At 50.2% G+C, this 26,122-nt stretch overlaps 1 protein-coding gene and 1 long non-coding RNA gene across 2 annotated transcripts in view; one reads left to right on the plus strand and one right to left on the minus strand.

Annotated features, from left to right (window-relative positions):
• Positions 1-26,122, minus strand: part of ANOS1 (anosmin 1) — a 186,613-nt gene that overhangs the window by 13,015 nt on the left and 147,476 nt on the right. The window contains exons 7-9 of the mRNA XM_025436181.3: positions 23,530-23,735; positions 20,409-20,553; positions 11,213-11,359 (exon numbers count right to left, since the gene is read on the minus strand). Of these exons, the coding sequence (XP_025291966.1) occupies positions 11,213-11,359; positions 20,409-20,553; positions 23,530-23,735 (498 nt within the window). The remainder of the gene's footprint in view (positions 1-11,212; positions 11,360-20,408; positions 20,554-23,529; positions 23,736-26,122) is intronic.
• Positions 18,799-21,852, plus strand: LOC112652606 (uncharacterized). Its single transcript, XR_004812942.2, has 2 exons — positions 18,799-19,572; positions 19,652-21,852. It is a non-coding gene; the product is annotated as an uncharacterized LOC112652606 (long non-coding RNA).

A 26,122-nucleotide genomic window follows, 5' to 3' on the forward strand; every position in this document is an offset into this window, starting at 1 on the left:
CTCACGCCCTGAAGCCACATGTCCCTCCTGCAGGAGGCCTCACAAACCCTGGTAACCCCAAATGCCCATCACCCCAAAGTGATGCCTGTCGCTGGGAAGAGGGGAAAACAGGCAGTTTGACTGCAGCCCTAGCAGTGGGCTGGGAACCCACATGGACTGCAGACCCCGCCACCAACACAAGCCGCTCAGGGGACAACACAGACAGTGGCCCCTAGTTCTGTGCTCCTGCAGCTCTGGAGAATGCTGGTCGCACCCACCTCAAGGCCAACATGCCCCAGACCGGCCCATTAACACTGCAGCTCACAACAGGCAGAGAGAGCCCTTGCAGATGACTGGACGGAAGGCCAACGCAGCTCAGCCACAACAGTAGGGCGCACACGACACACACAAGGGACACCCCTGAACTGCTGGGTCCTGGGGAACAGGAGACAGTGCACAGCAGGGCACTATAGGACCCATTGTAAGGCCACTGCTTTTAAGAGGAGATGTAGAGAAGAGGGCAAAAGGGAAAAAAAAAGAACTACAAAAACAATTGTAAAACAAATAGCCAAATTGCAGTAAGTACATACCTGTCTATCAATAATCACTGTGAATGTAAATGGACTAAATGTCCCAATCAAAAGAAACAGGGTGACAGGCTGAATTTTAAAAAAAGCAAGACCCATCCATATGCTGTCTGCAAAAGACTTATTTCAGACCTAAAGACACCTGCACATTGAATGTGAGGAGATGGAAAGGCATTTATCATGCAAATGGAAGTGAAAAAAAAAAAAGCTGAGTAGCAATACTTATATGACAAAACACACTTTAAACCAAAGACAGTAACAGACAAAGGGAGACACTATGTTACCATAAAGGAAACAATCCAACAAAGATATAAGCATTGTGGTTACTTAGGCACCCACAAGGGAGCACACAAATACATAAAGCACTTAATAACAAACCAGAAGGAACTAATTGATAATAATACAATAATAATAGGGGACTTTAACATCCCACTTACATCAATGGACAGACCACGCAAACAGAAAATCAACAAAGAAACAGAGGCTCTGAATGACACATTGGACCAGATGAATCTGAGAGATTTAGAACATTCCATCCTCAAGCAGAATACATTCTTTTCAAGTGCATGTGGGGCATTTTCCACAGTAGATCCCACGTTAGGCCACAAAACAAGTCTCAACAAATTCAAAAAGATTGAAGTCCTACTGTGCAGCTCTTCAACTATATCATTATGAAACTAAAATCAACCACAAGAAAAAAAAATCCAGAAAGAACACAAATATATGGAGGTTACATAACGTACTACTAAATAATAATCTGGTCACCTGTGAAATCAAAGAGGAAACCAAAAATACATGGAGACAAATGAAAATGAAAACACACGGCTCAAAATCTTTGGAATGCATTAAAAGCTGTTCTAAGAAGCTTACAGTAATACAGGCCTACTTCAAGAAGCAAGAAAAAGCTCTAACCTTATACCTAAAGAAGCTAGAACAAGAAGAACAAAGAAAACCCAAACCAGCAGAAGGAAGGAAGGAAATAAAAACGATTAGAGCAGAAATACATGAAACAGAAACTAAAAGAACAATAGAACAGAGCAATGAATCCGGGAGCTGGTTCTTTGAAAATATCAACCAAATTGATATACCTTTAGCCAGATTCATAAAAAAGAGAGAGGATTCAAATAAAATCATATGTGAAAGAGGAATAATAACAACCAACACCACTGATAGAAAGGATTATAAGAGAATATTATGAAAAATTATATGCCAACAAACTGGACAGCCTAGAAGAAGTGGATAAGTTCCTAGAAACATACCTCCTAAAACTAAATCCGGAAGAAATACAAAATTTGAACAGATTGATTATCAGAAAGGAAACTGAATCAGTAATAATAATCAAACTCCCAACAAACACAAGTCCAGGACCAGGTGGCTTCAGAGGCAAATTCTACCAAACATTTAAAGAAGAGTTAACACCTGTTCTTCTCAAACTATTCCAAAGAGTAGAAGGAAAGCTTCCAAATTCGTTGTATAATGCCAGCATTACCCTGTTACCAAAGCCAGATAAAGACACTACAAAAAAAGGGACGATAGGCCAAAATCCCTGATGAAGATGGATGCAAAAATCTTCAGCAAAATATCAGCAAATCCAATCCAGCAGTACATTCACAAAAGCATTCTCCACCATCAAGTAGGATTTATTCCTGGGATACACGGGTGGTTCAGTATTTGCAAGTCAATTAATGAGATATATTGCATCAACAAGAGGAAGGACAAAAGCCACATGATCATTTCAAGAGATGTAAAAAAAGCATTTGACAAAGTACAACATCCGTTCATGATAAAAACCCTCAACAAAGTAGGTTTAGAGGGAATACACCTCAGCATAATAAAGGCCATCTATGAAAAACCCACAGCCAATGTTACACTCAATGGTGAAAAACGGAGCTTTTCTCCTATGCTCAGAACTAAGACAAGGATGTCCACTCTCCCCACTGTTATTCAGCATAATAGTGGAAGTCAAAGCCACGGCAATCAGACAAGAAAAAGAAATAAAACACATCCACGCTGGGAAGGAAGTAGTAAAGCTTTCACTATTTGTAGACGACATGATACTGTATATAGATAAGCCTAAAATTCCCCCCCCCAGAACTAATAAAACTGATTAATTCTATAAAATCAGAAGATACCAAACCAATATCCAGAGATCTGTTGCATCTCTATACACCAAGACTGCCATAGCAGAGAAATTAAGAAAACAACTCCATTTACAATTGCACTAAAAATAATAAAATACCTAGCAATAAGCTTAATCAAGAAAGTAAAAGACATGTACTCTGAAAATGATAAAACATTGATGAGAGAAACTGAAGGGGTGCCTGGATGGCAGAGCATGGGACTTCTGATATCAGGGTCAAGTCCCGAGTTGGGCATGGAGCTTACTCAAAAGAAAGAAAAAAACTACAGATGACACAAAGAGATGGAAGGATATTCCATGCTCGTGGGTTGGAGGAACAAATATTATTAAAATGCCCATTCTACCCAAAGCAACCTACGCATTCAATGCAATCCCTATCCAAATAGCAACAGCATTTTTCATAGAGCTAGAACAAACAATCCTAACATTTATATGGAGCCGCAAAAGACTCTGAAGAGCCAAAGCAATCTTGAAGAAGAGGAACAAAATGGGAGGTATCAAAATCCCAGATGTCAAGATACCCTACAAAGCTGTAGTCATCAAGATGGTATGGTACGGCCGTTAAAACACACACGTAAATCAGTGGAACAGAATGGAGGGAAGCCAGAAATAAACCTTTGATTATATGGTCATTAATCTTTCCCAAAGGAGGCAAGAGTAATTAATGAAAACATCTCTTCAACAGATGGTTTTGGGAGAACTGAACAGGTACACACAGAAGAATAAACCAGGACCCCCTTCTTACATCTTACACCAATATAAACTCAAAATGGACTAAAGACCTCACTGTGAGACCTGTAACCATAAAAATCCTCCAAGGGAGCACAGACAGTAATGTCTCTGACATGAGCCCTAGCAACATTTTTCTAGATAAGTCTCCTGAGACAGGGGAAACAAAAGCAAAAATAAATTATTGGGACTTCATCAAAATAAAACCTTTTGTACAGTGCAGGAAATAATCAACAACTGAAAGACAGGCTATGGATATCCCGAATGGGACAGGATATTTATTTATTTATTTATTTATTTATTTATTTTCTTTGAAAAAAATCTTTAAAAAAAGATTATTTACTTATTCACAAGAGACGAGAGAGAGAGAGAGAGAGGCGGATACCCAGGCAGAGGGAGAAGCAGGCTCCATGCAGGGAGCCTGACGTGGGACTCGATCCTGGGTCTCCAGGATCATGCTCTGGGCTGAAGGCAGAGCTAAACCGCTGGGCCACCTGGGCTGCCCGGGACAGGATATTTACAAATGACATATCCAGTAAAGGGTTAGTATCCAAAATATATAAAGAACGGATACAACTGAACACCAAAAACCCAAAAAACCCAATTAAAAAATGTGCAGAAGATATGAACAGACATTTCTCCAAAGAAGACATACAGATGCCAACAGACACATGAAAAGATGCTCAACACCAGGGAAATGCAAATCAAAACTATGAAATACCACGTCTCCCGTCACCTCTAAATTAAAGAGAATGGCTGTCAGAATGGCTAAAGAACAGAGGAGACCAGTGTTGGCGAGGATGTGGACAAAAAGAACCCTCATGCGGTGTTGGTGGGAATGCAAAGTGCTGCAGCCACTATGGAGAACAGTATGGAGGTTGTTCAAAAATTTAAAAATAAAACTACCTACCCCGTGATCCAGTAATTCCAGTACTAGGCGTTTACCCAAAGAACAGAAAAACACTAACTCGGAAAACTATACGCACCCCTGTGTTTACAGCAGCATTATTTAAAATAGCCCAGTTATGGAAGCAGCCCAAGTGTCCGTCAGCTGATGAATGGATAAAGAAGATGTGGAATGTGTGTATATACCGTGGAATATTACTCAGCTAGAAAAAAGAATGAAATCTTGCCATCTGCAACAGCACTGGTGGAAGAGTCGGTCAGAGAAGGACAAATACCATAGGATTTCACTCATATGTGGAATTTAAGGAACAAAAGTAACAAGTACAGGGAAAGAGACAGAGACAAACCATGAAACAGGCTCTTTACGGAGGAAAACTGGTGGTTACCAGAGGGGGGCAGCGGGGGAGGCGGTTAACTCGGTGATGGGGATGCAGAGCGCACCCATCACGAGCACTGAGGAGTACACAGACTTGTAGGATCACTATACTGTCGTCAGACACTACTATGACAGTGCACGTTAACCGCGCTGGGATGAAAATAAAATACGGAAGCACCAATTCACGTCCCTACAGAATTGCTGAATCACTAAACTGTACCCCTGAGAGTACAGAACACTGTCTGTTAATGATACTGGTTATTTCTCAAGATCCCCAGAGCGGGGGATCCCTGGGTGGCACAGCGGTTTGGCGCCTGCCTTTGGCCCAGGGCGCGATCCTGGAGACCCGGGATCGAATCCCACGTCGGGCTCCCTGTGCATGGAGCCTGCTTCTCCCTCTGCCTGTGTCTCTGCCTCTCTCTCTCTCTCTGTATGACTATCATAAAAAAAAAAAAAAAAAAGATCCCCAGAGCGTAAAACACCCACGCTATGCTATGCTAGCTAAACTGTGTCCACGTAACTCATTTATACAAATATCTTGTCTTTAGCTTCATCTTGACAATTACGAAAATCCCTCAAGCCTGTACTTAGGACCTCAGGATCCCAGCATTAGCTAGAATATTAAAAACAGCATCATTCAATCAAATGTTTGCTGAGGGGACACATATGAAAATTCTAGGCTAAATGCCTTGTGCTGCTCTGGTTCTTGAACTTAAGTTTTTCCTTCTGCAAATAAGTCAGTAAGTCCTTGAGAAGTATTTTTAAAAGTTGAAATTTACTTTCAGGACGCTTCAACTATGCTTCAAAAAGGAGATGTTTTTTTGTTTATAAAATACATCTAACTCACAGTGTCTGGCATAATTAAAGGCTACAAGAAATAAATGTTTTAGGATTTATTGATCTTAGAGAGCATGAGTGGGTGAAGCTGAAGGAGGAGAGGGAGACCCCCTCGAGCAGACTCCCGCTGAGCATAGAGCCGGACATGGTGCTCGGTCCCAGGACCCTTAGATCGTGACGTGAGGCCAAACCAAGAGTTGGACACCCAAGTGACTGTGCCACCCGGGCACCCCAGCAAATTTTTAAATTAAATGTTAATCTCTAAATTCTGGGGTGATTGAAATCAGAGCTCGGAGAAAGGCCATCTTGGAGCGCCGCTGCCTAGCAAAGGACAGAAAGTCACAACGCTGGTGGCGGGGCACGCACACCGGCAAGGGCATCAGAAAATGCCAGCTCCCTAGGGCAGCAGTTTCTGATCTTCGCGGCATCTCAAACGGCAGAAATACCACCTGGTACGTAGTAGGTCGTCAATAAATGTTAGTTAAATGACTTCCTTTCAGGAAGTAGTGCCTTGGTCTCTATATTTGTCAAAAAAAAAATGCTTTGGTCAGACAGATTTTCTGATTTTGGACAATTTTGTAAAAAGAGTAATTTTGAACACCTACTACACAGAAGGCATTTCTCCTCAAAGTATATTCTCTCTCTCTCTCTCTCTGAGCTAATTTTTAAATATTTTTGGAGCGCAAATACTAAGTCTAAACCCGAAAGCTTAAAACAATCAATTGTGGATTCTGCTGTCACACAGTAAAAGTGAACTGATGTCTGCAGAATAATAAAATCACTAATTAATTACATGAGCTAAGAATAATAAAATTACTAATTAATTAAATGAACTGTACCTTTTAGAAGAATGATGGTTCTACAAAATCAGTGTTGAGGATACTTACTTCTTTCCAGAGCCTTCACTATTATACCCCAGCTACCATATACACTAAGTTGGCCTATTATATGATGTTTGAGTCATTTCTCTACAGAATTATATGCTGTGTCAAAATAATAACAAAAAACTTGAAGCTCTCTCTTTGGAAAATTTCAAGGGAAATGAACAGATTGGTGCTTTTGAGCTCCTAGCTCCAAAACCAACATGCTGGCCACCCTCGCTTTTTAGGAAATGTGACATATCTCGAAACCAATTTCTACTTATAATTTTGTCTCGATCAGTGAACAAGATTCTCGTCTACTCTCATTTGTCACAAGCGTTCGGGTTTTGTGTGTTTTTTTTTTTTTTTTTTTAGGTTTCAAATCAGTGTATCCGCTGGTGGACATTAGTTACAAGTCAATAATCAATTCAGCTACTTGTGTCACAGACTTTTTATCACCACTTGAAATGGGTCTTACCACGTTGCATAGGGTGCACACAATGGAGGGTTTTTACAGAGTCAAAAAGTTTACAAAAGGCAGCCAAAGCGTCCTGCTCCGGGACAGGAAGAGATGCCGTATTCACATTCTGAGCAGAATTCGCATGAGGACTGTGTGTTGACTTAAAAGGCACCTCCTTTCCTAGGTTTGTGATAATTATGAACAGCACTTGCTTCAGAAAGTTCTGGGGGAACCGTGGTTTGGGTTCTGCAGGTCACACGGGGCCTGCCTAACGCGCTTCAGGGGGGAGAACAATCTAGAGCATGTGTGGAGCACGCGCCGCCGCCGTGGTGAGCGCTGGGCCCCCGAGCTCCCGGTCTCCTCCTCGGAGGCTCTGGCCCCGCGAAGCTCCGGGTGGGATATGCTCGTTTGGCTTTCAGATTTAAAATCAAAGGGGAAATGGTGTGTGGATGTAATGTAGCCCAGGGGGCTTTTGGGGAAAAAAGACAAAACTCGAGGTAGAGCGTGAGCGTTCTCAGGACCTCAGCGGCCGTGGGATCTGCTGCGAGTCGACGTCCACCTGCAGACCCCGACGGCCCAGTAACCGCACCAACCGTGGCTCCTGTTTCTCCCACAGAACTCCCTGCTGGGCTCGGGGCTCTAGGCCGACCGTGACGTGTATGTGCAGCGCATGTACGTGTACACTCGCGCACGCACGCACACGATCTTTGAGACCATCATGACCTTGGTCGTCCCGCCCTGCAGTCTCACCCTGTGGGAACACTGACCATTTCCTGCTGCTGAGCGAGGGCAGCGATGGTTCATCCCATTTCAGGTGCCAAACTCAGTACCTAGACTTAACCGCGTCTATACTGCAAACTCAATCCTTGAACGTTTGCCAAAGGTTCCTACACCGTTGTCTGCAGAGGAGGAGAACAGGGTCAGTCCTAGAGCTACGAGGCACTCACCGTCCTTCTTAAAGTCCCATCTCTTCTATGCTTCGGTCACCCTTCCACCTGCAGGAAACCCTGTAAGAGCCCTGACGCCTATGGGGTGATTACCAGACGCCGTCCCCACCGTCGGTACGCATGCTCCCACCCAAGCCCCACAGCACGCCTACGAGGTAGTCTATCATTTTCCCTTTAGTTCATCATGTTAACAGAATAAGAGAGAAAAAGTCATTGATCTTCTCATTACATTCAGGAAGAATATTCGATAAAAATCAATGCATATCCATGATAAGAACACTAGCTCAGAGCAGCAGGGGACAGGGCGCCTGGGTGGCTCCGTCGGTTGAGTGTCTGCCTTCGGCTCAGGTCATGACCTCAGGGTCCTGGGATCGAGTCCCGTGTCATCAGGCTCCCGGCTCAGGGGCGAGTCTGCTTCTCCCTCTGCCCCTCTCCTCACTCGTGCTCTCTCTCTCATTCTCAAGTAAATGAATACAATCTTTAAAAAAGAAAAAAGATCCACACGGCATTTTGTTCGTCTGCTAAAGGGTGTCTGCAGAAAGCTGGCCCCTAGCACGCCCGGTATAAAGTGCTCAGTGGCCTGTTGCGCCAATCGTTTCATAGGAGCTCGGTGTATGAAACCATCACGTTGCGCACCTGCGCGATGGTCTGGGTCAGTTCTGTCTCCATACAGCTGGTAAAATAGGAGCAGCAGATATTCGCACATGGATATAAAACTGTGTACACTGGCACACGCTTGTATCCATCCACACGCGCATAAAGATCCCATTACTTCACCCCCCGCCCCTGTGAGATGGGCACGCTATTGCCATTTTACAGATGAGACACTGATGTGAGTGGGGAGGGACTTGCCCGACATCACACACTTGGCGAGCGGTTCGCCTGGGCTTTGAAACCAAATACATCTCCTTTTAAAGACTGTATTCTAGGACGCCGGGCGGCTCAGGGCGTGATCCCGGGATCCAGGATCGAGTCCCGCATCGGGCGCCCGCTTCTCCCTCTCTGCCTGCGTCTCTGCCTCTCTCTGTGTCTCTCATGAATATATAAATAAAATCTTCAAAAAAACTAAAGACTGTATTCTTAAACTCTATGTTATTGGGGTTCAAAGAGTAGTTGGCAAGCGTGCAGTGTTTTACATATAGTGACTCCCTGCAGATGTCCACCACGGTGACTTTTCTCAGCCATCAATACCATTACCTTGTTTCCATATAATTAGTTGGAATCACTAGTAAATGATCAAGTAACCAAGAAGGACAGAAACTAGTGCTTCTGTTTAATTCGGCTTTGAAGAAACAGAAATGAAGGCGTCAAAAATAAAAACACATCACGTCTGCAGTGATCACTCCCGCTCCACCCTGTGCTGAACGCCACAGCCAGCGTTGAGGCAAGAGAGCCACGTGAAATGTCAGAGGTCTGGAGCGGAAAATATAACCTTTGCATTATTTACGTGCCACATGGTTGCTTTTACAGACAAGTGGGAAAGGACTATCGCACGGAATGTCACGAGCAAGGTAACATGACAACAGAGCTGGCTCCACCATCCAGGCATAAAGAGAGGCTGTATTTATGTCTGTGACAACCAGAGTCAGAAAATAAAACTGAGAAAACGTGTGCGTGTACGTAATGGGATCAAAATAATCAAAGACACTTTAGAAAATTGATATGAAATCGTACGATGCCTCTGCCTTATATATTGTAAATCACTGCTGAGAGAGAATCTTAAAAACCCGAATAAACTGACACATAAGTGTGCATATTTTGAAGATGCGAATTCTCTAGTCATGACCAGAGAGGCTGATTGTCATTTCAACAAAGATCTCGGGAGGTTTTTGTGGAAATTGACAAACTAATGCACACACTGATGTAAAACTACAAGGGGCCAAGAAGAGTCTAGAGGATTTGAAAATGAAGTAAAAAACTGAAGGATTGTGATTTAAGATATTTACAAATCTACGGTGGTTAAGGCAGTGTAGTAATGCCAGAGAGTTGGAAAAATAGATAAGAGGCCACAGAAAGTTAAAAAGGTAACCTGCCCGTGCTGTTGATTTAGGGCCAGGGTAGCAGACCAGAGCTTGGGTGAAAGAGTCATTTTTATAATTTTTAAATTATAAAATTAAAAAAAATACATATTTTCTTGAGAGAGAGAGAGAGTGAGCACAGGTGGGGAGGGCCAGAGACAGGAAGAGAAGGTCTGGAGCAGACGCCCTGGTGAGTGCAGAGCCTGATGCAAGGCTTGATCCCAAACCCTGAGATCATGGCCTGAGCCAAAATCCAGAGTCAGACGCTCAGCCAGCTGAGCCACCCGGGCGCCCCAGGAAAGAGTGCTTTTTACATAATGATGCTCTGTCAGCTGGAGATCGGGAGGGAAACAAGAATAAAAGGACAGTGACCCCTACAACTAAAATCAGCTCCAGGCGGAAGTCAGCCCGAGAGAGAAAGGTGCAACACTGCCTTCTAGGGGACGACGGGAGGACCCCTGTGACCCTGGAGAAGCAAAGACTCTCCACCGGGGCCCAGGGAGCGGTCACCTAAAGGAGACAAGATGGTGAATCGACCCCCTCTAGACCTGAGAGCCACTGAGAAGGAAGGAAGGCAAGTGTTGGTCACACAGGGACCCCGCAGGTGACTCATACCCTCGATGCGTAAGGGACGCTTGCAGGACAGCCCGCGGGGCGAAGACGCACGTTCAGACAACGCACGGCTGTCAAGAGGCAGCAAGCTCAGGAAGATGGGAGTTCCGCAAGGTGGGGAGCGGGTGGGGGGCGCCCCAGGATGGTCGTGCCCTGCCCGTGGGAATGTCAGCTGGCGCAAAGCTCTGTCTTCCAAAGCTCTGGGCGCTCTAACGACCGAAAGGCCCCCGCTCGTCGGGGGTGATATGTGCCCCAGAGGCCACAGCAGCAGCGTGCCTGTGAAGACAGGCCGACATCCCTGAGGTGACAGGATGCCACGCGCTGACCGATGACTGGCTCCTGGAAAACAAGGGCCGGGCCCCTCACAGTGCACAACAGCAAGACATTTAACTGCAACCACGAGAGGACCGAAGTGTTTTAAGTGTCTCGTTCGGGTGATATTTTCCTTAATATTAACACCGTGGCGGGCGCCTGCGTGCATCTGTCGGTCGCGCATCTGACTCTCGGTTTTGCCTCGGGTCGTGATCTCAGGGTTGTGGGATCCGACAGGGCACTGGGCTCCGCACTCAGCACGATGTCTGCTCGACATTCGTTCTCTCTCCCTCCCGCTCTGCCCCCCCCCCCATGTTATCTCTAAAATAAATAAATCTTAAAAAAAAAAAAAACAAGTCAACCCCGTGGCGCGACCTTGAGTTCGCACTAGCAGCGCGGGGTCAGCGGGCTACTTAAGGCAGCCGCCAGCGAGGAGAGCGTGTGCGCACCTTCGGTCTTTTTCCAGTAGACCTTCACCTGCAGTTGGTTGTCTTGATAGAAGGGGGCTCCGATTTCCAGGAGGCGAGCGGGCCGTCGTCTCTGGAAAGGGGGCTGTATGTGCGTCGGGCTCTTTCTGGATTTTCCGACGTGCTCTTCTGCAACAAAGTACGACATTGTGATTCGCTGGTCAAGGTAACGGGCAATCAGTACACATTCACCCTTCGGGGAGGCTCTGGGTTAAACCAGACGTACGGATACGGTTTCTCATGATAGGTTTTTTAAAAAAGTTGTGAAGAGAGTAAACGAAATGATATGAAGATACCACGTGGCCTGGAAACCACAGAGCTTTGCATGACGTGCCGGCAGTTCTACGCCCCCAGCCGCCACAAGGTCCCCTAAATGGGCACTTTGCTGTGTTGACTCGCACCTGAAGTATCACATCAGCAAATGCACCTCGATGATACTTCAGATGAGGCTTTAGGCCTGAAGGCTGCCTTCGTTCACGCGCTCACTCGTTCTTTCCTGTCAGTCCCCGGTGAGACCTCCTAGGTGCCCGGCAGCGAGCCCGGGGCCACAGAGACGAAGCTCTTGGGCCCGGGGCTCTTGTGAAAGCGGCACGCGGGTGCAGGTGATCCCGCGCGTCGGTAGACGAGGGAGCACAGTGGGGGGGTAGGGACGTGTTTGTGGCTCCCAGCCCACTGTTGCCTGTTCTCTGGAGGAATCGCCTAAGAGTGTCTGTGGCAACGAGTTAGCAGAGAGGATAGGACATTTGTAGTAGGCAAGGCGATGCTCTAGGGACGGCGAGGCTGAGTCGTCTGCGGACTCGGTGCTGCTCTCCCCACCGTCACTGTAACTCTGTCTCCACCGCACACTTACTGCAACAAGGACTGTAAACGGGATTCAGACGACCCCACCCCTCACATGTCCCACATGCAACGGGACGCAGAGAAGAGCTGCACTCAGAGAAAACACCAGGAAGCATTCCCCTGAACCCAGGAATCCAAACTTGAAATCCTCGCGCTTGGCCGAGGCCACCTCCCGTCACCATCTGGCTCTGCCTCTACTGTGGTTTGTGTTGTGCGGCCCTCACGTGGCTGTGCCTGTCCCCTTCATGCCATTCCCAGTTCCTGACACCTGCTGGGTCCCTGGTCAGCGCGCGCCAGGCTCTGTCAGTGCAGCTTGCAGTGCTGCCCCCTGTCCGAGCCCTGACGACCCCTGACCTCTGCGGGGCCCCAGCTGCTGTCCTCGGGGACGATGTCCCGGGAGGCACAGAAGCAAACAGCCTCACTACACCCGTGGTTTCCCAGCGTTGGGTCTTGTTCCCTGGGCTTGGCTGCTGCCGCCAGAGCATGAGCGCTGGGAGCCTAGGGAAGGCACCGTGTGGGGTGAGCACATCTGGATTCAGGACCCTGGCGCTCAGCCCTGTGGGGGGCGGGGGGGGAGCGCTGACTGGAGCATATGAGTCCCTTGGCTCTGGAGCCACTGGGCTCTTCTCCAGGAGCTGCGCCAAGGGGAGAACCTGGCTCCGCAGGGGACTCGGGTGGGTCCCGGGGGGCCCGGGGGAACCCCGCTGCTGTGTGCACACTGCTGTGTGCAGGCCTGCTTGGCCTCTCCGGGAGCTCGACTGCAGCCATGGCCTGGGTCCCCCTCTGACACCATCCATGCCAGGGGGTGTTCCCCACTGACACCATCCACACTGGGGGGTGTCCCCCTTTGACACCATCCACACCCGGGGGGTGTCCCCCTCTTAGGCTCTCATCCCAAAGTCATCGCTCTCCTGAGTTTGCCATGAACTCCTGCTGTGCACACCTCAAGCACGCGTTAACTGGCTGCCTAAGGACTGAGATTTTCACAAGCCCATGTGTGCTTCCAATAATCCCTTGAAAGATCTGTGGCTTTGAGAATTCGCCAGCGGATACTCAAGATAAGGTTTAGATACTACGTTTAATCTCTATGCAAATTTTATTTTCGTATTTCCTGGGATGTCCCGCAGAAACTATTTTTCATTCCATACACGTTGGATGTAGTTTTCTGTGTGTCAGGGCTGAAATGCATGAATGTGTAGTGCTGCAGACGCTCGCTGCATGGAAAGGACAGAGGGGCTCAAGCCTCAGGCCTAGGAGCGTGGCCCTCGCAGTAAGGGGGAGCCCTGCACTTTGAGTGGTAAATAAACGTGCAATAAAGTCCCAAAGGTAAGAGAACGGAGAGAGTAGGCTATTTTTCCAAATGTCAAAACTGATAAACTTTATAGATTAAGAGGTTCTGCGTGTATCTGTCTGCATGCCAAGTGTCGTCTGCAGAGCTCGAGGAACACCCAAGGTGCAGGCAGCAATGTGAAGCATCGGCCCTGCGACAGCCCTGCAGATGCTCCTCCGACCTCCAGAAAACCAAGCTGCCTTTCCAGCCAAGGCTGCTATGTCGCTCGTCCTTCGAGGGGCGCGTTTATAGAACGTAATGAACGTTCAGCCTGTGGCTGCAGAGACGCTGAGGAGCCCGCAGGCCTGGAGAAATGTAATTCAGAAAGTGATTCACATGCTGGCGGGCACCCCCCCTCTTGCCCCTGAAAGGTCATGTCCTTTGCCTGCACGACGAAGCTGTGATCATTTACTTCTGGTTGGTCTGTGATGAATACACAGCGTCCTTGTAAGAGGCAGCGGATGCTCTGATGAGACCGCAGCCCAGCGCGGGCACCCGAGAGCCTGACAAGGAGCAGGTGTGCATAAGAGGCTGAGCGGCTGCTCTGATGAGACCACAGCCCAGCGCGGGCACCCGAGAGCCTGGCAAGGAGCAGGTGCGCATAAGAGGCTGAGCGGCTGCTCTGATGAGACCACAGCTCAGTGCGGCACCGAGAGCCTGACAAGGCGCAGGTCCCGTAAGAGGCGAGCGGCTGCTCTGAGACCGCAGCCCAGTGCGGGCACCCGAGAGCCTGACAACGTGCAGGTCCCGTAAGAGGCAAGTGGCTGCTCTGATGAGACCACAGCCCAGCACGGGCACCCGAGAGCCTGACAAGGCGCAGGTCCATGAAAGAGGCGAGCGGCAGCTCTGATGAGACCGCAGCCCAGCGTGGGCACCCGAGAGCCTGACAAGGCGCAGGTCCCGTAAGAGGCGAGCGGCTGCTCTGATGAGACCGCAGCCCAGTGCGGCACCGAGAGCCTGACAAGGCGCAGGTCCGCGGGGCCTAATCCGCTGCGAAGCCCGAGTCTTCCCAGCACAGCCGGGGCCCAAAGGGTGTGCGCTGTCACCGGTGCTTTGCTCTCCTCACGTATTAGCTCCCTCCATCACCTCTGTGAAGCCACATGAGAGGCTTCGGCTAGTCCTGACTCCGGTGGCCCTTAGGTGTAAGTGTTGTTGACTTCTAAAAAAGATTTTGTTTGTTCATTTGAAAGAGAAAGAGAGGGATCCCTGGGTGGTGCAGCGGTTTGGCGCCTGCCTTTGGCCCAGGGCGCGATCCTGGAGACCCGGGATCGAATCCCACGTCGGGCTCCCGGTGCATGGAGCCTGCTTCTCCCTCTGCCTGTGTCTCTGCCTCTCTCTCTCTCTGTGTGAGACTATCATGAATAAATAAAAATTTATATAAAAAAAAATAAATAAAAGAGAAAGAGAGTGTGGGAGGGGGAGAGCGCAAGCAGGGGCAGAGGCAGGGAGAGGCCGACTCCCCGGGAGCAGGGAGCCCGGCAGGGGACTGGATCCCCGGCGCCGCCCGGACCACGGCAGAGCCCGAGGCAGACGCTCCACCGCTGAGCCCCCAGCGCCCGCTGCCCTGACTCCATCGGTCAGATGAGACATCGTGTGACGATCAAAGATGACGGAGCAGAAAGTGCCGCTCTGCTCAGCACCGGCCCGACGGGGAGCTGCGGGCGGCTGGCGGTGCCCCGAGCGTGCCCGCGCCCGCCTGCCTCCTGGACACGCTCTTCCCGGCGGGCAGGGGCGGTCTCCGGCCTCGGGAGGGCCCGCGCGGGCGGAAGGACGGACGCGTCTGCCTGGCGTTACAGAGCAGCGACCCGGCTCCGGCCAGGGGACCCGTGGCCGCCTCGAAGGGACGAGGCCGCCCTGCACTCGGCTTCAGGCGACGCAGCTCCACGCTCCTCCCCTACACGCGGGCGCCAAGCTCGGCCGCCGGCCGCCCCACCGACCCCATGCGCTCGCTTCTCGGCCGAGGCCCTGGAACAAAGCCCCACCGGGCTGCACAGCCCCGCGGCAGCTCCGTCTGTGTGGGACCAGGTGCAGGACGGCGTCCCTACGGTCCCAGGACAATGGGAGGGACCGGGACGAGGGGCGGGGACCAGGGGCGGGAGGGGCCTTGACGAGGTGGAACCATGAGGGGGGGAACCATGAGCGGGAGGGACCAGGGGCGGGAGGGGCCTTGATGAGGTGGAACCATGAGGAGGGGAACCATGAGCGGGAGGGACCAGGGGCGGGAGGGGCCTTGACGAGGTGGAACCATGAGGGGGGGAACCATGAGTGGGAGGACCAGGGGCGGGAGGGGCCTTGACGAGGTGGAACCATGAGGGGGGGAACCATGAGCGGGAGGGACCAGGGGCGGGAGGGGCCATGACGAGGTGGAAACATGGGGGGGGGCGGACCATGAACGGGAGGGACCATGAGGAGGAGAGAATGTGACTGGGCGGAACCATGAGTGGGGGGAACCATGAGCTAGAGGACCAGGGGTGGGAGGGGCCTTGAAGAGGTGGAAACATGAGGGGGGAACCATGAGCGGGAGGGACCATGAGGAGGAGAGAACGTGACTGGGCGGAACCATGAGTGGGGGGAACCATGAGTGGGAGGACCAGGGGCGGGAGGGGCCATGAGGAGGTGGAACCATGAGTGGGGGGGAACCATGAGTGGGAGGGACCATGAGGAGGAGAGAATGTGACTGGGTGGAACCATGAGTGGGGGGAACCATGAGTGGGAGGACCAGGGGCGGGAGGGGCCATGAGGAGGTGGAACCATGAGTGGGGGGAACCATGAGTGGGAGGAGAGAACCATGGGGAACCATGAGTGGGAGGACCAGGGGCGGGAGGGGCCAGGAGGAGGTGGAACCATGAGTGGGGGGAACCATGAGCAGGAGGGACCAAGGGCAGGAGAGAGCAGGCATAGGAGAGGCCGTCGGTAGGGTCCCAGGACAATGACAAGGAAGGACCAGGAGGGCGGGACCAGGGGCGGAAGGACCATGAGGAAGAGAGAACATAAGTGGGTGGAACCGTGATTAGGGGGAACCATGAGCGGAAGGGACCAGGGGCGGGAGGGAGCACGAGCGGGAGGGGCCGGAGAACATGACTGGGCGGAACCATGAATAGGGAGAACCATGAGTAGGAGGGACCAGGGGCGGGAGGCACCAGAGAACATGACTGGGCAGAACCATGAGTAGGATGGAACCATGAGCGGGAGGGACCAGGGGCAGGAAGCACCATGAGTCGGAGAGATCACGAGCGAGAGGGACAAGGAGCGGTCGGGACTGGGGGCGGTCGGGACCATAAGGAGGAGAACATGAGTGGGCGGAACCATGATTAGGGGGAACCATGAGTGGGAAAGACCAGGAGTGAGAGCGAACAGGGGCAGGAAGGACCATGAGCGGGAGGGACCAGGAGTGGGAGGGGCCATGAGGAGGAGAGAGCATGAGTAGGCGGAACCATGATTGGGGGGGAAACCATGTGCGGGAGGAACCATGAGTAGGGGGGAGCCAAGAGTGGGAGGGACTCTGGGAGGAGAGAACATGAGTAGGCAGAACCATGATTAGGGGGAACCATTAGGGGGAGGGACCATGAGGAATTGAGAACATGAGGTGGAACCATGAGTATGGGGACCATGAGCGGGAGGACCAAAGGCAGGAGGGGCCATGAGGAGGAGCAAACAGGAGGCAGAACCATGGTCTGGAAGGATGAGCGGGACTGACCGTGAACGGTGGGGACCAGGGGCGGGAGGCACCAGAGAACATGACTGGGTTGAACCATGATTAGGGGGGAACCATGAGCGAGAGGGACCAGGGACGGGAAGGACCATGAGCGGGAGGGGCCATGAGGGGGTGGAACCATGAGTGGGAGAGACCACGAGTGAGAGGGAAGGGGGGCGGGAGGGAACATGAAGAATGAGTACATGAGTAGGCGGAACCATGATTAAGGGGGAACCATAAGCTGGAGGGACTATGAGGGGGAGGGATCATGAGGAAGTGAGAACATGAGGTGGAACCGTGAGTATGGGGAACCATGAGCGGGAGGACCAAGGGCGGGAGGGACCATGAGGAGAGAACATGAGTAGGTGGAACCATGTGCAGGAGGGACCAGGGGCCTGAAAAACCATGAGGAAGTGAGAACATGAGTAGGCGGAACCACGAGTGGGGGAAACCAAGAGTGGGGGGAACCGAGAGCAGGAGGGACTTTGGGAGAACATGAATAGGCAGAACCATGATTAGGGGGGAAGCATGACCAGTAGGAACTATGAGGGGGAGGGACCATGAGGAAGTGAAAGCATGAGGTGGAATCATGAGTATGGGGAACCATGAGTGGGAGGGACCAGGGGCGGGAGGATCAAGGGCAGGAGGGACCATGAGAAGGAGCAAACAGGAGGCGGAACCATGGTCCGGGAAGATCATGAGCAGGAGGGATCATGAGCGGGACGGACCGTGAGTGGTCTGGACCAGGGGCAGGAGGGGCCAAGGAGGAGAGAACAGGAGTAGGCGGAACCATGATTAGGGGAAACCATGTGCCAGAGGAACCAAAAACGGGAGGGACCATGAGGAAGTGAGTAAATGAGTAGACGGAACCATGAGTACCCGGGAACCATGAGTGGGAGGAACCACGATCCGGAGGGGCCATGAGAACATGAGTAGGCGGAACCAAGATTGGGGATAAGCATGGGAGGGAGGGACCATGAAGAGGACAAACACTGAGTAGGCGGAACCATGGACAGGGGGGATCATGAGTGGGACGGCCCATGACCAGCGAGGCCAGGAGTGGGCGAGGCCTACGAGGTGGCAGGGCCGGGGTGGGCGGGGCCAGGAGCAAGTGGGCGGGGCCAGGAGCAAGCGGCAACAAGGGCGGGAGGAGCAGGAGCAGGAGCCCCCCTGGGGGGTCCCGGGAGCAGCAGCTCCGTGCGCCGCCCCCCCCCACCGTGGCAGGCCGAGGTCCGCAGCTCTGCCTCCCGTTCGGGGTTCGGGGCTGTGGGGATCCACCCAAATGGCGGGCGTCTGCAACCCCACAGCGGGTGGCAACGGGGCAGGGACGTGGTTTGCGCCGTCCCCGAAGGGCGAGGCGAAGCAGGAGCGCAGACACACGCCCCTCAGGAGGCCCTCTCACGGCGGGGGGACGTGCGAATGGCCGGAGCACGGCGGCCACTGGGCCCACGGCCCACGGCACGTGCCGGCGGACACGGGCGCCTCGGCGAAGAGCGAGGAGCCGCAGCACCCGGAGGCCCGAGGGCCCGGAGCCGGCCGCGCTGACGCTGAGGGGCGGAGCCTGCCGCACACTCCATACCCGTGCCCGTGCCCTGCGTCCGCCGACGCCTCGCTGCTCCGGGCCCTCGGGCCGCACCGCCACCTTAGCTGCTGCTGCCTCCGCGGCGGACTAATGCTTGTGTGATCGCGTCTACATGTTCATCGTCCACACTCCACATTAGGCAGAGATCACATGCATCCAGTGTTGCAGAGTGTGTGCGTCCATGTGCATGCGTGCATATGCGGGTGTCTCTGTGTATGCAGATGTGTGCGTGTGTGCATATGCAGGTGGCTCTGTGTACGTATGTGTGTGCATGGGTATGTGTACAGACATGTGCATCCTTATGCATCCTGTACACGTGTGCATGCGTGCATGTGTATCTGTGGACATGTGTGTCTGCTTACGCATCCTGTACATGTGTACATGCATGCATATGCCTGCGTATCTGTGTACATGTGTGTGCATGCATGCATATGCATCCTGTACCGTGCATGCATATGCATGCTTACGTGTATGTGTGTGCATATGCACATCTATTTGTGTATGTTGTGTATGTATGTGTATGTGCATGTGTCCATGTATACGCACATATACACAAATATACATGCAAATGGACTAGATCGTGTATACTTGGGCTACACAGTACATAGGCACACTATATAGTGCGGCGTGTTCATAGTATAAGAGTAACACAGTAAGTATCCCCCCATATTAGACGCAGTGCTGGCATAATTCGTAGCCGTACATTTCAGGTTGAGGAACGGATGGATGACAGGATTGAAAAATCAGTCTAAGTTTCTAAACATACAGAAAAGTTAAAAAAAATTTTTTTTCATGAGAATTTTTCGGTAACAGTTGTATCGTGCCCAGAGTTATACAGAGAAAGAGAAGACTGTTTCAAATACATTTAATCTCCAAAGAGACGGTTTCTCAAGCAGGTAGGAAGCTCTGTTTCTGGAACGTTTTTGAACGCGTCATTTCAAACAGACCTGCTCATTCCGATCCTATTTTTTGCAGGTGGTACAAGGTAATTACAAGCAATGACTGTGCCTAAGTCTGCAGAGCGAGGCTCGCCTTTCCTAAATTCAGACAAGCTTCGAGCCCATTGCTCTACCCTCTGCACCGGGCCCTGATGAAAGGCAGACGCCACGGGGCTCTCCTCCTAGGGAATCAACATCACACGCTCCTTTCATCTGCCCCGTTCCGGAAGCCTCGCCAGGCGCTTCTCCTCTGCGGCTCTCACCGGCCCGGCCCCTCTTGTGAACAAAGCCAGGAATAAGAAAGCGACTTATTTTCTGGCTCAGATGGGGGTGCCATGTAAAGACCCTCCTTTTGCTTTGCACGGTCTGCGGCAAACATACTAGTTTAGGAAAACTGGAGACAAGGGAAATCAATATGGGAATAATTAACTCCGTGGAATATGAAGTAGCCTTTCCAGAAGTGACTGGGGCCGCTGTGGAATGCCAGTTAGAACGGGTGTGTCCCCTGCCCCATGTGCAGGAGTGGGAAGTTTTCTTGTTAAACTTCCATTATGACACCAAAATAGTGCATATTCAACAGATAAAAAATTGAAAGGTGGAAGTGTGTGACACACAGTAGTTCCAGAGGTCATCTCACCCAGCACTGGAGGCTCACGGCCAGCAGGGTCTCCCAGGTCACGACTGCCGGGGGAAAGGCTCAAGCTCACTCTCTCTGTCTCTCTGTCTGTCTCTCTCTCTCTCTTAGGCGAGCCCCAGCTTTACCACCCACCGGAGGACAAGGACTCGGCACTTACTGTGGCTGGCGGCGTGCGCCGGCGTGAAGTGCAGGGAGGCCTTGGCCCCCTTCAGGCGCGTCTGCCCCCAGTACGCCACGGCCTGCAGCTCCACGGTGTAGCTGGAGTCTGGCTGGAGTCTGTCCAGGATCACCGAATTCTGGGACTGCAGAGGAAGACAAAATTCACCACGCCCGTTACACGCCTGCCCTGCCTCTCCTCTTCGTCACAAAGCCACACGGTCCTCATGCAGCGGCACGTCACCCCCTACTTGGCTCTGCCCTCAGTTTTCTAAGATCACACAATTCTCTTTGTCTTTAGGATCCGAAAATCCTCTTTTACCATGCATCAAAATAAATTTTATAGAATGACCACACATTTTTTGGAACTTGTTCCTCATCCAATGACTGGATCCTCCCTGATACTATACAACTGAATAATTCCGTCCCCTCCCATTCTAGACACCATCTCACAGAGAAGAGAGATGCGTTGGTCGTAAACTGACCGAGCTCATGTTGGCATACCTGGAAAAATTATGAATTGGCACTAACTGCATATTTAAAATATTTCTTTTAAATGTCCTATGAGTAAATTTCAATCAAAAGTAGTGAGGAGAATCATCCTAAGAAAATGTTTTAAGATTTTTTTTGGTCATCGTTATTGTTAGTGTCAAGCACTCATCCAGGTTTCTCTGTGTGACGTGCAGCATTAAGTGAAGCAAGTCAAAACGACCTCTTTGCCTAATGGCTGGAGGCCAGACAGGAATTCTACTACAGGCTGAGAGATCCAGTGACACATCAGAGTGAGCCAGGTGTCTGATGGTGGCCTCGAGACAGGAGCACACGTCTGATAACCCTGAGTCAGGTGCTTTTTCTAGGGTTACGGGAAACCAGCTTAGTTTCTAAGAAACTGAAGAAAAATGAAAATAATGAAAGAAAAATAAAGTTGGGTGTCTTTGACGCATGTGATGGCTGTAAGGCTTGCCCAGAAACTACAGGGTGGTACTGACAGTGACACGGGACAGGGAGTGTCCCACTGGCACTGCAACACCTAAGGAACTCCTGTGTTTCAATTCCACCGTCACCTGTTAACCAACATTCTGATCACACTCTCGGGCCTTGTGAGATCTCTTTTCGGCGCGAGAACATGCTTTCCGTGGGCATTCCAGAACCGCGACCATAAGGCTCACTGTAAATTCTGGATGGCGCTGCTATGGGATTCGGGCTTTTGAGGGATGAACGATCAGAATGCAGCCATCTCCGGCTGTTTGGCTCTGGAAGGCTGACGGCACAACCACAAGTCAGAGAGAGGCAGACTCCAGGCCACGGTTGGGTCTTCGAGGGGAGGAGGGACAGTGCTCTGCACCGGGTGCTGCCGGAGGAAAACCCTCTTGGGGTCTCCTGGTGGACGTTTTACATCCTTTAACCTGTAGTGTGTTTGCATAAACTACCAATCATTGCTTTTACTTAGGGTTTCCTGTTGGATTATCAGTCTCCCCAAACTGCTGTCTCCAAACTAAAAGAAAACTTACTTTTGAAAAAGCATCCCCTTGAAGATCCCCTCTCTCCTATTTACCAAGGATATTAGTAAATCTCTTAGTAAATGGGGACTCACTGATCCCTAAAAAGAAAATTTTATAATTTCTCATGTTCTCTTGGATTTCTCCATTTTTTTTTAAAGATTTTATGTATTTTTTCATGAGAGACAGAGAGAGAGAGAGAGAGAGAGAGAGGCAGAGACACAGGCAGAGGGAGATGCAGGCTCCATGCAGGGAGCCTGACATGGGACTCAATCCGGGGTCTCCAAGCGGCGCTAACTGCTGAGCCACCCGGGCTGCCCGATTTCTCCAGTTTCTAATCCTAATCTCAACTGGTGAGATTTTGACATTGAGAATTTAGTGATCCACATGACCTATAGCTTGCCTATGGTGGATCCAAAAATTTAAATAGTGACCTACAATTTTGGCTACCCTGTCCTATTAACGGTGTCAATTAACTTTGCAGTTCACGTTTTATTTATCTAATTGACACTGGAAAGAAATACATTGCAGTTTCCTAGTAACCCATGATGCTGTTTGCTGATTGATGGTGTATGTGTGTGCATGTATGTGCATGTATGTGCATGTGTGTGTGTGTGTGGTGTGCAGGCACTATTACCATTTTGCTTCCTACCCCTTATGGGTCCCACAATTTAAGCTCCTTTAAATCTTCCTATGTGCCAACCACGCATTGCCAATTATCACTTACGGTGAAGTCCTTAAAAATAAAAGATGGAAATGTCAGAAAGTTTCTTAAAAATAAACCAAAATAGGCATCAGCTAAATATCAAGGTTACAGACTTTTGGAGACATGTTTTAGAATTCTAAATGGCACAGCAATTAGAATCTTCACTGCCAAAAAAAAAAAAAAAAAAAAAAAAGGCTTACCATCCTTTTTGTAAGACATTTTCAAATATTTATTTTTTTATGGAATTCAGCTTTATAAATTAGGGGGAAGTTGTTTATGTAAGTTTTCTAACAACAATAAAAGAAACCGAGTAACTTCTTTTTGTGCACTAAGAAATTCATGCAATGCCAAATGTTCACGATCATAGCAATCTCATTTCAGAAAATGGTTCAGTGAAGACTTTATTTCTTGGCATCTGGAAAATAAACCATTCCAAGTTCTTTTAATCAATGAGAGCAATATATTGTCAAACATGCATTTTCTAAGCTGATTAGCTTACAGAAGGAAATCCCCTGCGACAGAAAAGCCATGAACATTGCTCATTGATTTACAAGGATCTCAACCAAAACCAAAGAAGATCTAGATGCTAGGGACATTTTGAATTACGTGATTTTCTATGACAGGGCATCAAGACAAAAATGATTTCTGTTCCTCTCCTTTCTGGCATCGTGCCTGCCATTTGGAGATGAGTAGGTCAACGGGCTACCTGCAGCTATTTTCACCTAAAATGTCAAAGGCAAAACTTCTGGAATGGACCTCCACTCTCTGCACTTCCTCAGCACAAGCGAGAGGGATGGGAAGTTTTCCTTCACCCATTCCTTCTCTTAGCTCACCAGAGGCCACCCCTGGGATCTGCGGCCTTGAGTTCAAATACACTTTGCAAGAAGACTCCACTCTTGCTTCTCGTACCCACTTACCCCATCCGTAGTCTTTCTCCGCTTCTTTTTTGTTGGGACGAGGGATTTGCTGTTGACCGTCCAGCTCCAAAACACCTTGTAGTGATGCACGGGGATGTCTGGTTCCTCAGGGAGATCCCAAACAATAGCCACGGTCACAGTGTTGTCACTGTTTACGGTGGAATTTGCAAGTCGGAGGTTGGCCGGAGCTGGGGGTGCGGATGGATCTGAAATCCAGGAGAAAGACACACCATATACTCAAGTACCAAGGTGACAACAAAAGCCATGTCCTTGGATGTCTAGTAACTACACTGTCAACACATGAGCACTGCCCTTTACATGCAGAGAAGCTGAAAACAAATACAGTCTCTTCTGTAAGCCTCAAATGAAAATACAGGGCACAAAACAGGAAGATAGATTCGTTTGGGCCACATTTGTAATCCAGAAGGCTCTATATACCACTATAACCCAGCTAAATTTTCACTGTACCTCAATTGATAAATTTTTATGAAATATGGTATAATTGGAGCACCTGTGTCAGTTAAGCGTTTGACTCTCGGTTTTGGCTCAGGGTGTGATCCCACAATCATGAGATCCAGCCCGAGTTGGCCTCTGCACTCAGCACGAAGTCTGCTTGAAATTCTTTCTCCCTCTCCTTTTGCCCCTCCCCGCTCACATATGCTCTCTCTCAAATAAATAAAATCTTTTTTAAAAAAACAAACAAACATGGTAGGATTCCACTTAGGCTGGTTGGCATTAAAAAGGTCAGCAGAGTAGACCTGGCTTTGAAAACTCTGGGCAGAAAAAGAAAGAAGTCCAGCTCACCCGAGTAATTGTTTTCATCTTACTGGTCGTGTAGCTTTTGATCCTTGCTTCAGGAAGAGTGAAAAACGGAGATCAGCAAAAATAAAGCATTTTTTTTTTCTTACTCTACATTGCAAATTGGATGGCATACGGATGACATCCATTTTTGTAATTTCACCATTTCTAGCTTGTCACATAAACCAAAACCTTCTCAGCTGTCAAGAGACAGACTAGGCTCTGGAATTATTACTCTACAAATCTCCATGTATATATATATATATATATATATATATATATATATATATATATATATATATATATATGAAGATGACTAAACATGCATGAGCTAGACGGCCTTTCCTTCATTCTCTGCCATAAAGTGAGCAAGTGTAGATGCCGCTCACCACAAATTATTTACAGATGGTTTCGTTTTGAAGACGCTTTCCCAGAAAAATGCTGTCAATAATTCGAATATTTATAATACCATCTGCATCAGAAGTGGAAAGAGGTTATAGCTAACTTGATAGAAATGAAGCAGACCAAGGGAAAAATACCCATGTTTTTACTGTCGGGATTGTGTGTGGTTTGGGGATGATGAAAACATGAATCACTTTTAAAAATCTCTTGCTTTTCTTGGATATGTAAGGAAGGAGCGCAGGTCTGGTTGATTGCTCAATCTTTAAAAATGAGAACATTTCGTAGTCACTTTTTCAGGTGAGTGGCTAACCCAAAGCACAGTTCGTGATACTGTTGATCAGGTGGTCCTGAGACAGTCAACTTCAGGAAACTTCTGGGAGCGCCCGAGACATACACTGGGATACGCTGACTCAGTGAGTCCCCGTGGGGCCCCATATGTATAAATTTCATATATTTGCATAAATATGTATTTGTAGGTTTTATGTCAAATATTTTCTATGTAAAACACACAATTCTGAAGCAGATGATCTACCGCAGGCCGGAACTTGAAAAGCACCGCACCTGGTGGCAACAAAGCAAGAGGTGTGAGCGCCCCTGGGTTCTGGGTCAGCTGGAAAACGCTGGTTTGCCTCAGCCTGGGCCTGGGGAGCGCCGGGGAGCCCCCTCCGGTCATGCACGTGGACGCAGGGACACCGCTGGGCCGCCTGCGCTCTGAGTCACGGCCTCCACCTGACACGACTCTGCTCCCAGTGCGGCTCCTGCTCGGCCTCCCCGGCTGGCTCACCGCAAGCCGCCGTCTGCGCGGGCCGCCCCCCAGCCCTGCCCCCTCGTGTCCTCGCACCTCCTGGGGCTCTGGTCCGGTCACAGCTTTACCCAAGGGCTCTGTTCCGCTGACTCTCAGGTGCATGTGCTCACGGGAGCCTGGACGGTCAGCTCCGCTCGGGGCCTCCGAGCCACCCCAGGCAGGAGGCGTCCGACTCAGCCCTGGTCGTCAGCGCAGCTCAGGAGCAAACTCCTTCCTTCCGCTTGGCCAGAGCTTAGCCAGACGGGACACCTGAGGTCACAGCGTCCCTCGGAGCCCTTCGGCAACACCTGCTGGCGGACTTCAGCGCACCGCGGTCAACCGCGTGATGCCGCGGGCACCGCCACCTTTCCCGCAGTGTGGCAGGGGCCTCCCCTCAACCCTGCCCGTGCTGAGGCCTCCGGAGCCTCTCCCAGTAGTGCCCACACCGGGTCCGTCGCTCCCGCTTGAGGCTTCCCGGCTCAGGGTCCAAGCATTAGCAGTCCCCCAGGTCCTGCAGACTGGGGCCTCGCGTTGCCTCCCAAATGCTTTCCCAGGCCCACCAGGCCCTCTGCTCAAGTCCCATCATTGCCTACTAGGCCGTGGAGAGGC

The sequence above is a fragment of the Canis lupus genome, chromosome X (genome assembly GCF_003254725.2).
Source record: "Canis lupus dingo isolate Sandy chromosome X, ASM325472v2, whole genome shotgun sequence".
NCBI lineage: Eukaryota > Metazoa > Chordata > Mammalia > Carnivora > Canidae > Canis > Canis lupus.